Below are 14698 nucleotides of genomic sequence, written 5' to 3' on the forward strand. Positions count from 1 at the left end.
TGGAAAGCTGCTGCCAGTCAGTGTAGACAATACTGAACTAGATGGACCAATGGTCTAACTTGCTATAAGGCGGCTTCCTGTATTCCTAAAATCACTCCTTCACTGGCTTTTTCTCCTGGAAGATAAAGAGGCTACCTTCAGGGGGTTAATAGTCACCATGTGGGAAGGGATATTTGTTGAGAGTGCAGTGGGAGAAGGGTCAGTCCCCTCCCCGTAGTAACAACAAAAAGCAGCGCCCAGTGATGATTCGTAATAGAACACAGCATTTCAGGTGATACATTTGGCTTAGTTTGGCCCTTAGGTATAGTTTGCCTTTTGAATCTAGGAACTTCTGCCCCTGCCCTCAGAAAAGGTCTAGTACAACATCTTTTATAACACATGTTCATGCGCCACCTTTTGGAATTTGCAGTTGTCTGGAGTGTTACTGCTCACTGCTTCTGTATGTTCAGCATAAGCACTTCTTGTGCACAGCTGTGACTAAGATGCCCTGCTCCTCAATTGTTAACCTCATCGCTCACAAAAATAATCAATTTAATTTTTATGGGGGAGGGAGGGATGCCACAATGCCAAGGCACAGTTTTCTATAGGAGCCAGTTTGCTTTTGAGCAGACACCTTTTTTTGCATAAGGGAGAAGCTTGTCCTACAAAAAATACCCATCACATGTACCCCGGCAGTGAATCAAGACAAGTGCTTGAGGCTGTACTTACACAGGCCTGAACTAGCTTGTGTAATCGCACTGTATTAAAATGTAGCATAAAAATTGCTTCAAACTAAATAAATCAGTAAGGCTATGTGAAGGAACTATGGCTCCTTTATTTCCCTGGTCTGTGTACAGCATAGCAAGTGCTAACTAAGTAATCAAGTCATGATATGGAAAAATAAATATTCTAAGTAAAAAAAATCCATCCTTCAGCTACATGGCATCATTTCAGCACTGTAACAACAATTAACATGCCACAGAGCTTCCAGTCACTGAATTATTGTGTTTCACTTCTGAAAGGTGGAGCTTGTTTTCCTAATGGTGTTACAAAGATCATCTTGAAACCTGAAAAGAGTTTGGTTTGCAGAAGTCCACTCAAAACCCAACAGCTGCTATAGTGGCTTCACTTGGATCACATTTATTTTTGTGCCAGTGTATTTCGTACGGTTGTCTCCTTGCTGTGTGTCATCACTGGTGATGATAAAAATGATCGAGGAAGAGCTAAAAGTCACTTTCTTCTTTGGCCTATCTCCTGCCTTCTGGGACATGACGATGGGCCTTATCGGTTTCTCCTTCCCTACCGCTGGTCTTTCTTTCAAGTTCCTCTGGAATCTCAGGAGACGGACACAGAAGAGCTGCAGAAGGCATCGCCGAAACTGCAAGGAAAGAAAATTACAGTGACAACCCAGCGTTCAAAAGGCACCGCAGTCACACTATAGATACACAAGTGTCATAGGCCCCACGTAAAAACCAGTATCAGGTCCTACTGAGCATTAGGCATGGGATACACTGGAGCACACTTTGGCAAGACAAGTAGCATCTGCCCAGTTGCCTTGGCTGATTCCATACTGGCTGAGAACAATGGAAAGACTTCACTAAAGTAACAGGCCCTTTTCCTCTTTTACTCCCCCCTCAACATTTGTGCCATGTCCCCCCCCCCAAAAAAAACCCCTAAAAGGAAGTTCTTTTCAAGGGGTGCCACGGTCTTCATGCAAATTGGTCTCCCTTTGACTTAGGATGGATAAGACCATATCTAGCTTTCATGCCTTCCTACAAAAGGCATTCCATGGCACTTCATCAACCATAATGAATTTAAGCTGCTTCTATTAGTGCTTTTAGACTTCAGTAGCAGCTAATGCAAGATCCAGGCACCAGACAGAAGAGATACTGCCAAAATTAACACCATGTTTAATAAAAGGAAAACTCAGCACTTGAATCCCCACGGGTGAATTAACAAGTCCACCTAACAAGAATTAACTACATCTCCATTTCTGGGTGACCGTAGCATCCTCCTGGTCTGACCACACTGCTTGGGCTGAGGAGGCATGGCAATAGGGTGGCTCTGGCCCTTCCTGGACTGTCAGTCTCCCAACAGTAGCGTTAGGGAACCTTTTGTCCCACCCAGTGATGTGGGGTGGAATTTTTCCCCAGTGCTTCTCCCCCCCCCTCCACAAAATCCCACAAATTCTTTGGTAACAATGAATAGATGCCAATTACAAATACAATATTAGGCAAGCTTGGCAGTTTCAAAGTTTTTAGCTTTGTACCCTAAATACAAGCAAAATAAACATGCTAAATAAGACCACTCTCTAGGGCATGTCCCAATGCAAACTGAAAATTCTTTGATACAAGTTAACCTAATTTGCAAAGGAAAATGTTTCAGAAAACACCTCTCACTGGTTCTGCCACATTACTATTAGCCTATAAGATGTGGAAGGAATGCAGCACAGGACTTCAGGCCACACCCTGGAAGCAGGTCTGTGTCTCAGTGCAAACCCTGAGGCAAAGAAATCCCTTCCTGCTTTTTGGTCAGACTTCCTTCACATCACAGCAGCTGTATTCCACCGCCCACACCCCTTGGGCCGAGGATAGGTAATTTCTGCTACGTTATTTCTTATAGCAGAAAACACCTTTTATCTCTTTAGAGTTATGAATGGATTAGGATGTGACTAATTAATGCCATCACACACCCAATAGTTTTCGTACCTTTGTAATTCTCTTTTCTTTCCATAAAAGAAAGCTTTGCTTTAGCCTAGCTTGAGATTGATATTTTTGGGTTATACACGCACTACTTAGGCACATTTTCAGGGCAAACACCTGGTTTATTTCTAGCAAAACATTTAAAGCGATAGGTGGGTGGAAGATTCAATTACAAGGATTCCCAACAGCATGTGGGCAACAGATGTCTCAAGATTCCATCCTCTCCCTATACTATTTGTTTTGCTGGTACCTTAAGATCTAGCCCAGAGGGCCTGCTTTGATACCCACCATAAAGTCAATGAGACAAGCAAAGACTTGCAATAAGGCTTTCTTCACAGTGGCTCCACAATGTTCTTTTTTTAGAAGTCCAGAGAGAGGCTGCACTCAATCTTGCAGCTTCTTAAATCAGCTTTTGGCTGGGTCAGGAAGCATAAAAACCTAGCAGCCCTTGGGCAGCAGGTCTGCCGCTAGCAGAGTTGTCACTGAAAGGATGATACCAAAGGGGATTATCCCTTGGGGAGTTCCTTAGTGAGTCCCAAAGGCAATAGCACTACCCCTTCTCTCTCTCTTTTCCAATCTAGAGGAGATTGAATAGTGGAGAGGGTGTAAGGCACATGTGTGGTTCTTGCACAGGGTGAGAGCCTGTGCAGTGAACTGTATGATAGGAGAAAGTTGCCAGAAGACTCTGCAACTGGTAGAAGGCTGGCCCTCCCTGGGTGTCAGACAGGGAGGGAGTAGATGTGCCCATTGCAAACAGTATTGGGTGGGTCGGGTGTAGTTCTAAACTGCTCCCAATTCTCTCAGAAGCTTACTGGGATAACTGGTTCTGGTAGGTTTTGTTGGTGGGCTGTTGTGTTTATATAATGTGTTTAGGAGGAGTTTTGGGAAGGAGAGGGGGGTGATAAGCTACCATGGAAGACAAGGGCAAGGCTATCTACACCTTCTTCCTCACTCCCACTCCTTCCACGGGTTCCTGGTTTCTCATCTGCTGTGCCCACTAGCCTGTGCATGCTGTTGTTTAATGTCATATTGGTACACAATAAGAACACACTCATCCATGATTTGATCTGACCATGAATGAGGGTGCCAATCTGGTGTGTATTACCAAGACCTGGGAGGAGTTGAGCTGACCCAGCTTTGCCCACATGGATATTAGGTGCAACATCAGCACAGGCTGCAGGGACAGAGCAGGGGAGGAGTTGCTGTGATCCACAGAACTTCCATCTCTGTCACCAGAAAAACTCTGTCTTGGAGCTGGCAGTGAGGGCCTGCACCTGGTATCGGGCCAAGGAGACAGTAAACTAGAGTTGTTACTGGGGTACTATCCACATAGCAGTTTCTCTGACTGATGTGAAGGAGGCCATCTCAGCTGTGGTGCTGAAGGCGCCCACAATGATAGTCCAGAGTGATTTCAACATCCGGCTGCCTCTAGTATTCCAGCTTGGGACTTCATGGTCTCCATGATGACAATGGGGCTGTCTCAAGTTGTCACCAGTCTGACACACAGGGCAGAGCACATCCTTGATTTGTTTTTTGCTACAGATGGAGGAAGGGGTGATCTGGAGATGGGGGTGGTGGATGACACCCCGTTGTCATGGTCAAGTTGTTTCCTGATAAAGTTTGGACTTATAGCTTCGATTCTCCCCTGCAGGGGTGGTGGACAGATTAAGATGGTCTACCCCCAGCAACTAATGGGATACATTGGATTCCTGAATGCCCTGGGGGGGAGGTTCCAGTAGATAAGAGCAGGTGACCCTGTTGAGGCCCTTGGCATGCTGTGGAACAGTAAGATGCGTTGGGCTCTTGATAGGATTGCCCAAGTGCCCTCTCTGGCATTGTGGAACCTGTTTTGCACCTTGGCACACTAATGAACTAAGGACAATGAAACAGCCCAGATGATGGCTACAGCACAAGACTGCAGGCATAAGTGAAGCAACATAACTGTGCCTACTGTGTAGCGGTGAGGGTGGCAAAGAAGGCCTACTTCTCTGCCTCCATCACATCCTCAAATAGCTGCCCAGTGGAGCTTTTTTGAATTGTCTAGGGTTTGTTAACATCTACTCCAGAAAATGGAGTTTGGAAATGGATCCCACTGTGAATTGTTTGCAAAGCACTTCAAGGGTAAATTAGCCATCTTGATGCCCCATCCACATCTACTGTAGTCCCCTGTGAGGTGTCCAGTGCAATGTCTGCTGCAACTTCTTGGGATCAGTTTCAGTTGATGTGGCCTGATGACACAGATAAGGTGCTTGCAACAATGTGGCGAGAAACATGTCTTCTTAACCTTAGTCCTTCTTGCCTTATTAAAGCTTGCCAAGGGATGGATCTGCCCTGAAAGTGTCAGTGATTTGATCACTCCTGAAAAGCCCACCCTGGACCCACTGGTATGTGACAACTACAGCCCTGTCACAAATACCCCCCTTTTAGGGAAGGTGATAAAGAGGGTTGTGGTGCAGCAATTGCAAGTATTCTTGGATGAAACAGATTATCTTAACCCATTCCAATCTGCATTCAGGCTTTAGTTGTGCTAATGGATAACCTTTATCAGGGGAAGAACAGGGGGAGTGTGATCCTGTTATTCTTACTTGATCTCTCAGCAGTTTCTGATACTTTTGACCATGGTATCCTTCTGAGCCGACTTGGTATCAGAGGCAATGTTTTACAGTGGTTCCAATCCTATCGCCATGGTTGGTTTGAGAGAGCAGTAATGGGCAATTGTCTTTCGGCCCCCTGGCAGTTGTGCTGTGGGGTGCCTCAGAGTACCATCTTGTCCCCAGTGCTGTTTCAACATCTATATGAAGCTGCTGGAAGTGGTCATTAGAAGATCTGGGGTGAGGTAACAGCAGTATGCTAATGATACCCAGGTCTATTTCTCGGTAACTCTATACCTTGATTTCTCTGAATTGGGAGAAGCTGTGCAAGGCCTGCACTCGATGGTGAGCTGGATGAGGGCCAGTAAATTGAATACTAGCAAGATGGAGGTGCTGTGGATGGGTGGTTCCTGAGTCTAGATAACTGGTCAACTGCCTGCTTTGGATGGGGTTGTACTGCCTCTGAAAGAGCAGGTTCATAGTCTGGGGGTGTGCCTGGATTCATCTTTGTTGCTAGAAGCCCAAGTGACCTCACTGGCTAGGAGCTTTGGCTGCTAAGACAGCTGTGGCTATTTCTGGACCGGGATAGCCTGACCAGTTGTCCATGCAGTGCTGATTACCAGGCTGAATTACTGTGATGCGCTCTATGCAGGGCTGCCCTTGAGGATGGTATGGAAGGAGCAGTTGGTGCAAAATGTAGTAGCACGACTTCTAACTGGGGTAAGATATTGCCAACATATTACCTTGCTGCTAAAAGAACTGCAGTGGCTGCCATTAGCTACTGGACTAAATTCAAGGTGCTGATTTTGGTGTACAAAGCCCTATACAGCTTGGGACTAGGATATAAGATTGTCTTACCCCTGATATACAGAGTCAATCACTGCACTCCACAGATGAGGGCCTCCTGCAGATACCATCTCATCAGGAGGTCCATTACGCACACTATAGGAATCAGGCCTTTCGTGTTGTAGTACCTATCCTTTAGAATTCCCTCCCCTTAAATATTAGACAGGTGCCATCTCTGTTGTCTTTTCAGCGCTGATTGAAGACTTTCCTCTTTCAACAAGCATTTAAGCAGAGACCTTCCTCTGCATCTGTGTTAGAATTGTTTAAGATATTTTAAAGATGTTTCTTTTTAAGTTATTTTAAAGATGTTTTCAGTGTTTCATCACTTGTTTGCCACAATGGGCACCTTCTGGGAGGAAGGGCAGGATACAAATTTAATTAAAAATAGCAATATTTATTAATAACAATAACAGAAAAATGTATAGGCCACTTAATGATAGCACAATAAAATTATTGGCAAAACACACCTAAAATCCACAAGACTGTTAAAAAACAAATATAAATAACATATTTATCAATAAAGCACAGCTACAATCAGTAAACTTTAAAAACAAACATAAATACCTAATATTATACATCTGGGTAGGCTCGCTGAAATAAAATAAGTTTTCAGCTGTTGTCTAAAGCAATATAGTGCAGTCACCTGTCTAATGTCAACATGCAGGGAGTTCCAAAGCATAGGCACTGCCAGATTAAAAGCTGGGCTCCTTGCAAATGCAGAACAATGATTTGCTGAGAGTTGTTAGGAGACTCCTCTTCCCCTGACAGAACTCCAATGGCCAGAATGGTTTAACAGTCAGCCCCTCTTCTAGTGATTGTAGCTCTGTGAGGGGAATAGGGAGTCTCCTCTCAGCACCCTTCACAAACTACACTTCCCAGGAGTCTTTGAGGGAAGTGGAATAAATGTCTGGTTTGGATGTAGTCAGGGACAGCTTTGGTATAAATTTGAGTGGGAGACTACATGTGTCTGCTGTAGAATAAAAAGGGTTGAGGAAACCCCCCAAAATAATGAAACTGTTAACAGTGTTTTCTTTTTGGAAAGGAAAGGGGCTTTCCCTCTGCTCAGTACCCACCCACCCAATCTTCTCTCCTCCCCGCCCCTCCCCCAGGTCAGTTTCACCTATCCTAAGCATGATTGCACAGGAGTAAATTTCAATGATCTCAATAAGCATGTAAATGATTAAACCTACACTCCCTTCCTCCTCCCTCCTATCCCACTGCCCCTTCCTGCTCCCTCTCCCCTCCTCCCTCCCCCCTTCTCTTCCTCCCCCGTGGTCAGTTTTATTTATCTTAAGCATGACTACACAGGAGTAAATCCCACTGAACTCAATAAGCATGCAAATGATCAAACGTGCCTCCTCCTCCCCCTTCTTTCTCCCCTTCTGCCCCCTCCCCTCTCCCCTTCCAAATCCCTTCCTTCCCCCTCCCCCTTCTTCCCCTCCCTTTTCCTTCTCCCCTCCCCTCCCCTCTTCCTCCCTCCCCAAAAGAAGAGATGCAGCTCTTTCAAGTGTGGATATCCACACCAATTAATATTTTTCCTTATCAACTCTTGTTGACTTGACAATTTTCTGTGACTTCCATTATTGGGGGAACATCACACAAGTGCCACCTCTATGTACTTAGAAAAATGCAGGGCTCCTAACATTGCATTTTCTTTATAAGACAAGCGGGGTGGGGGGGTACACTTGCAGGGGAGAATTATTGTGTACTGTATTTTTAAAACTGTCTGGTTTGTAAGCTATCCAGGGAATTCTTATTGATAGGTGACCTAAATAAATAAACAAAAGAGCAATAAGAGTGTGCTTAACCCCTCCTACAACTGCTGAGAACTGAGAATCATGAGAAAATATCAGAGACGGTGGAGCCCAAGGCCTAACATATTGGGACACCATGCAAATGCAAATCTCTCCCACCCATTCCTGTTATACTTCATCTGGATACCATACTACTAGCAGAGAGCAGTAATGATTTGAAATGAATGCTGATGAAAATTAAAGAGGAAAGCACAAAAGCAGGACTACAGCTGAATGTCAAGAAGACTAAAGTAATGACAACACAAGATTTATGTCACTTTAAAGTTGACAATGAGGACATTCAACTTGTCAAGCATTATTAATACTTGGTACAGTCATTAACCAAAATGGAGACAATAGTCAAGAAATTAGAAGACGGCTAGGACTGGGAAGGACAGCTATGAGAGAACTAGAAAAGGTCGTCAAATGCAAAGATGTATCACTGAACACTAAAGTCAAGATCATTCAGACCATGGTATTCCCAATCTCTATGTATAGATGTGAAAGTTGGACAGTGAAAAAAGCGGATAAGAGAAAAATCAACTCATTTGAAATGTGGTGTTGGAGGAGAGTTTTGCGCATGCCACGGACTGCGAAAAAGATGAATAATTGGGTGTTAGAACAAATTAAACTGAAACTATCACTAGAAGCTATAATGATGAAACTGAAGTTATCATACTTTGGACACATAATGAGAGAACATGATTCACTAGAAAAGACAATAATGCTGGGAAAAACAGAATGGAGTAGAAAAAGAGGAAGGCCAAACAAGAAATAGATTGATTCCATAAAAGAAGCCACAGAGCTGAACTTACAAGATCTGAACAGGGTGATTCATGACAGATGCTATTGGAGGTCAATGATTCATGGGGTCGCCATAAGTCATAATCGATTTGAAGGCACATAACAACAACAAAATGAAAGCAAATGCAAAAAAGTTGTTCTACAAGTTGTAGCATGTTCTATGGTGGGTGTCAAGCAGTCATAGTAGGCATCAAAGGTATCATTTGCAGAAGCCAAGCTCATGTTGCCTCACCAAGGAAAGTTGCTGCTTTGCAACTGTGGATTTATTTTATAAAACTGAAATACCACTTAATATAAAAAAGAATATCTATGCTGTTTATCAATATGATTTCTTATAAAAATACAATATAAAAACTTTTTAAAAGCTAAACGAAAACAGAATAAAATGAGATCTGTTAGCTAAAACTGAGTAGTTCACAAAATAAAAAAAATTAAGGCTCATATCCAATGCTGTTGTTCTGCTTGCTCAGCAGAACTTCCCCTTCCTCTTCTCCCCCCTCGCAGCCCCCCCGCACACCCTCCAAATATAATCAAGAAGGATGGGGTCTCCCCAGAGCAACCTTTGGGGGCATACAGGGGGAGGGAAGGAAGGAAAGTGCCATTGCATGAGCAGAACTCCACATGTGCAGTATTGAATGCAACTCTAAGACTAAAACAGTCTAGGAAAACATATGTCTTTAAGAGGTTTTCAAAGCTGGTTGCTGTATCTGCTTCTTGAACCACACAGATGAAGTCATTCCAAAGGTGGGTGCCACCAATGTGAGAAAGCCCACTTCCATGTTGTCACCAAGCGACAATCCACTGGTTGTGGAATGATGAGCAGGGTTTCTTGGTCCCAATACCCATGGTAAGCATGCAAGCAGAACCTGAACTAGCACTATCCCCACCTGTGATTCCCAGCAACTGGTATTCAGAGGTATTTTGCCTCCGACGGTGAAGGTAGAACATAGCCATCATGGCTGGTAACCAGTGATAGCCTTATCCTCCATAAATTTGTCTAATCCTCTTTTAAAACCATCCAAGTTGGGAGTCATTACTACCTCTTATGGAAGCACATTCCATAGTTTAGTATGCAATGTGCAAAGAAGTACTTTCTTTTGTCTGCTCTGAATCTTCTGACATTCAGCTTCATTGAATGTCCCCAAGTTAATGGCAGTGGAAACCCACTTAACAAAGGTGGCTGCCTCATGACCTCACTTAAGACTTACAATTCCAGGGGTTCGCAGCATTTCCTCTTTGTCTTTGGGGATTAGTATCCTGGATGCAAGGGCAGAAACAAGAGCATCCACTAGACAATTTTTGAGCTTACCTATGATGCCAGTGGGAAAAGGAACAATGCCATTGTTAAGTTACTGGGAATATTCATCTTGGCTGGGTTTCACTGCTCCTGTTTTTCACAGAAGCTCTGTTGGTCTTGTCCTGTGTGGCTTTCCTGTCTGCTTTTCTACTATTAATCACAAAGTTCACACAGATGCATGTTAATATGTAATTTATGCCATAATGTGCTCAATTTAATAGAAAGAGGCTCTATAATGCACAATGAATTAGATTAGATCCTTGTAGCCTGTGTTAGTAACGCTATTTTTAAGTTGCTTACCTTACTGCTCATGAAGATATAGATAATTGGATTGTAGGCAGTGCTTGATTTAGCAAAGAAAGATGGAACAATAGCCACTGTTGGAGTTATAAGGTGGCCATACCCATAGGCTATTAAAAGAGAGACTACTGCATAAGGCATCCAACAGATAAGAAATGTGGCTATCATTAAAAAACACATTTTAGCCACTTTCTTTTCGTATCTTAGGATCTTGATCACTTGGACAGTGTGCAAATCTTCAACACAACGAAGCTGGAAAGAAAAAGATTGAAAAACAATCAAACAGCATTTATTGTTAGGAGCATTCAGTTCCACATTCTTCAGAGATTATTAATGCCATTGAACAAAGTCTTATTCCTTGATAGCTAGTCATGTTTAAAAGTATTAAGGCATGATTGTTAGCCACTACAAATGTCACAAGGCCCACACTAGCCCTGTCTGGCAAGTGTACACCTCAGTGTGATGACAGTAATCTGGAACAGAAAGCTGGAGTGCTTCTCATTTTCCTATGAAGCCCTTCCTTTCCAACCAGAAATTTACTTGAGCTTGAAGTAAAATGTGAACCACGCCGTGGATTGAAGAGGAATGATTGGATAGCAAAGCATTCTAGACTCTATTCCATGCTCCAAATCCTCGGGTCCCAATGGTTTCATATAGATGTTCAATAGCATTGGAGACAGAATGGACCCTTGCAGGACTCCAGAATTTCAAAGCTACAGGGCCAAGCAACAGTCACCAAGTGCCACTTTCCAGTAGTGATCACCTTTGCCAGTGTCATGGGCCCAGCCCTACATAGGCTTAATATTAGCTTAATATTGCTTAAAATGAGAATATTGCTGTTATTGCTTCCATAGATTGCCAGTTATATTACATCCACATTATATCCATAGCCTATCTGCTGCTTCATTATATTTACAGACTGCTCTCTGAAAGAGTTATTATTTCCCCTCCCTCATAAGTAAAGACAGTCACCTAACAGAGTATAAACAGAGGCTGGACCTGTCAACCAAGAAGTCTTTTGTATCTTTAAAAGTTGTGCAGGGGGAAGGGAGAATTCCACCTTGTGGTTTTTCCCATTACAGGGTTGCAAGAACACCTGCACTTGGCTGACTTTCTCTTCTCTTAAAGATACAGGATCAGTCTCAGGCCATGAACGGGGCAACCCTAGCCAGAACCCATCTAGTCAATCCTCTCCTACTAGATTTTATCAGCCATGAGGGGCAGGGATCTAGAGGGCTCATTGTCTGCCTCACTGCCACAATCGTCCTGTCCACATCCTCGGGCTGCAACAACTGAAACTGATCCCACAAGGTGTAATTCGATGGTGCTCTAGGAACCACAAACAGACCTAAACTAGTTTAAGTGCACTAAGTTCCGCACGGATCCAAATGATTTTATGCAGATCTGATATTATGCAGAAATCAAAGCAGTATGATCACCAACAGTCTGGATTAAGGTGAAGTCTGATAATCTAAGATGGTGAAGTAAATATATTCCAGATTCCTTTAAATAAAATCTCTGATGATGTATTAAATTCCAGAGAGAGAGAGAGCTGCATTAATTGCAGCAAAAACAACAGAGTCTTGTAATATCATAAAGACTAACAGATTTATGGCATATATTTTTGAAGACTACTGTAAGTCATCTCCAGTCCATGAAAGCTCATGCCATAATAACTGTAAGTCTTTAAGACACCATAAGAGTTTTTATTTAGTTATCTATTATCATTCAGAAACAAACAGCATAGACCAACAAAAACATTAACTATAAAAGCTCATTACATGCCAGCAATTGTATGTCAATGAATCCATAGAAAGTTCCTGTAGACATTAACTAATAGTAACAATTGTCACAGATGTATTGATTTTACTTACAAACATTCATGTGAAATTATCTAGTGTAACTTTCTGTATTATTCATATGAATATGCATTGTATTGTATTGTATTGTACAGTTAATCCTATAACAATATTGTTCAATGTTTTTTAAAAAATTAATATGTACATGAGCTGTTATGGAAAATGCACAATTACCAATTGATTCCTTTCCTCTATATTCAGTGATAGTATTCATTATTTAATACTGCAATACTAAGAAGTAAGTTCCATCGGCTTCTCTCTCTTTATTACAGCCTTACTTGTTTATTGTTTTGTATACTAAAAAGTTCCTTATATCTTTCTTGGAATGTCACATTATTCCTCACTGCATAATACTGGACTCTGCTATACAATACCATATGCTGGAAATACCTATTAAGCTGTTTTAAGATCACTATGTGCAGCCACCCAAATCCTCAGTGTTATTCACAGCTCAGCGATTTGTTCCATTTCTCTTTAGGAGACTAACGCTGTGTACCGTACCAGGAAAAATCCAAGAGCCAGAATATTTTTGTGCTCTAAGAAAGGTTCCTTCCTGTCAAGGATATCAAATTAAACTGCTACAGTTTGCTCGCATGTATAACAGGCTCTATTTCAGAGAGAATGTTGTCAGAAAAATGAAGGCGAGATGTGAAAACATCTATACAGTCAGCTTGTCAATATCCAGCTGCTCACTCTTCATTTGCCCACTTGAATTCTAGTGAAAAGCTATCACTTTAATCAACTCACCATTCGTATTGTGTAAAGAATATGTCCGTAGCAGTAGGCCATGATCCCAACTGGTGCCACAAGACAACCAAGAAAGAAAAAGAGGACAAAGGAAGTATCGTTGGGCTCTTTTGACCTCCAGTCCACTGAACAACCTAATCCATGAATTTCTAGTGTGTAATGGTTCCAGCCTAGGAGAGGTGCTCCTGTCCAAGCTAAGGAATATAGCCAGATGTATGTGATTGCCCTCCAAGACCATGAGAAATCAATCACTCTTGCATGGACTACTCTAATGTACCGTTCATAGGCCAAGACAGTGAGAGTCATAATTGAAACAATTCCTGCAGGGACACATAAAAGAAAGTTTAGTTTAGTTTAGTTTATTAAACTGACTCACTATTTCCCAAAACCAAAGACAGCCCTGAAGCAATTTACAAAAGAAATCAAATACAGAGATACAATTTATAACAAATTACTCCATATAATAATGTAATATGCCAAAACTATTCATTAAAAAAACACTGAATATAAAACATCAATCCAACATAAGAACCAACACCAAAGATCATCATTGTTGGCCAAACTGTGGACGTCCAAATGCCTGCAAAAACCAATAAATCTTCTCCTAGCACAGAAAAGATTACAATATCTATTTGGTTTAAAATGAAATAGAAACAGTTCAGTAGTTCTATTTCTTAGCAGAGTATATATTTTGCAAAGTGGAATGAGAATTAACTAGCTCACCTTCCCCTCATATAGACTAGCTGAATAAAAGCAACAGACACATTCTTTGGTAAAAAGTATTAAGAATGTTCAGGAAATATAGGCTCTAGCTTGGACAGAAAAAGATAGAAGCAGGTAGTAGATTTAATCCATGATTGGGATCATCTGGCAGAGAAGTCAGTAGAGGCTTCTCTCTCCTGTGGTTTAATGGAGAATTATGCTAATAAGAGAACAACATCTCTTAACAAAGAAGAGGAAGAGAAGAAGGGAAATAACACCTATCAATAGGAAGTTACATCAGAGTAAACAAGCATAGAGGTGTCCTCAAATTCTGGCTAGGAGGGGTATCTCCCTATTGAAAGCATGCAAACTTGCTTGTCCCAACAATATTGGCACCAGGTGAACTTCCCTGGGGAGAGCATTCCATAAGCATGTCTTGGCCAATAATTAAGAAGTTTCTGGTTTTGTATGAGGGCTTGTGATTTGCAGTGCTTCTTTTACTGCTCTGTGTTCTTGGTTCTATATAGTAAAAAACAAACATCTAATTGATTGAATAAGCAAACAATTCATGTTTCCTGTTGTTGATAAGATGACTGTTCTGTTTGTAATCTGTTAAGCAAAGAACACCCATCACTTAGTCACCACCTCAACTAGTTAGCTGGGGAGGAAAAAAAGACAGTAATGTAAAAAGCATTAGATTATAAGCAGTCCCAGACAAACTCTATCATAACAACACATACTTTTACTATGCACGCTTTGAAAAAAAATATTCAGCAAACATTTCAAGGAAAGTCAAAAGAACATGAATTTAGCAGGAGTCCCACAATACTCTGATGAACTCGAGATAAGATCCAGATTGAGCAAATCCATCAGAGTGCTTGTTCTTAATGCCTTCTTTGAACACAGCACTTCCTATGCATAGAATGATAGTTCTATATAGCGGATATTGTTCAGAGCACAAGTGAGCAACCTGTGGCCAGCATGCAGTCCACCACAGGATGCTCATCCCCCTGCTTCTTTGCCTAGTTCACCCCACCCCGTGCTCCACTCAGCTAGGAGCACAATTTATATGGGGAGG

At 42.1% G+C, this 14698-nt stretch overlaps 2 protein-coding genes across 3 annotated transcripts in view; one reads left to right on the forward strand and one right to left on the reverse strand.

Moving 5' to 3' along the window:
• EXO1 (exonuclease 1) overlaps positions 1 to 14698 on the forward strand; it is a 381281-nt gene that overhangs the window by 174049 nt on the left and 192534 nt on the right. The gene's annotated exons all lie outside the window — the stretch shown is intronic.
• The window catches only part of OPN3 (opsin 3), a 28186-nt gene continuing 14021 nt past the window's right edge, over positions 534 to 14698 (reverse strand). Inside the window, exons 2-4 of the mRNA XM_061626395.1 lie at positions 12919 to 13238; positions 10313 to 10564; positions 534 to 1357 (exon numbers count right to left, since the gene is read on the reverse strand). Coding sequence (XP_061482379.1) covers positions 1094 to 1357; positions 10313 to 10564; positions 12919 to 13238 — 836 coding nt within the window. The 3' untranslated portion in view covers positions 534 to 1093. The remainder of the gene's footprint in view (positions 1358 to 10312; positions 10565 to 12918; positions 13239 to 14698) is intronic.

The sequence above is a fragment of the Rhineura floridana genome, chromosome 4 (assembly GCF_030035675.1).
Source record: "Rhineura floridana isolate rRhiFlo1 chromosome 4, rRhiFlo1.hap2, whole genome shotgun sequence".
NCBI lineage: Eukaryota > Metazoa > Chordata > Lepidosauria > Squamata > Rhineuridae > Rhineura > Rhineura floridana.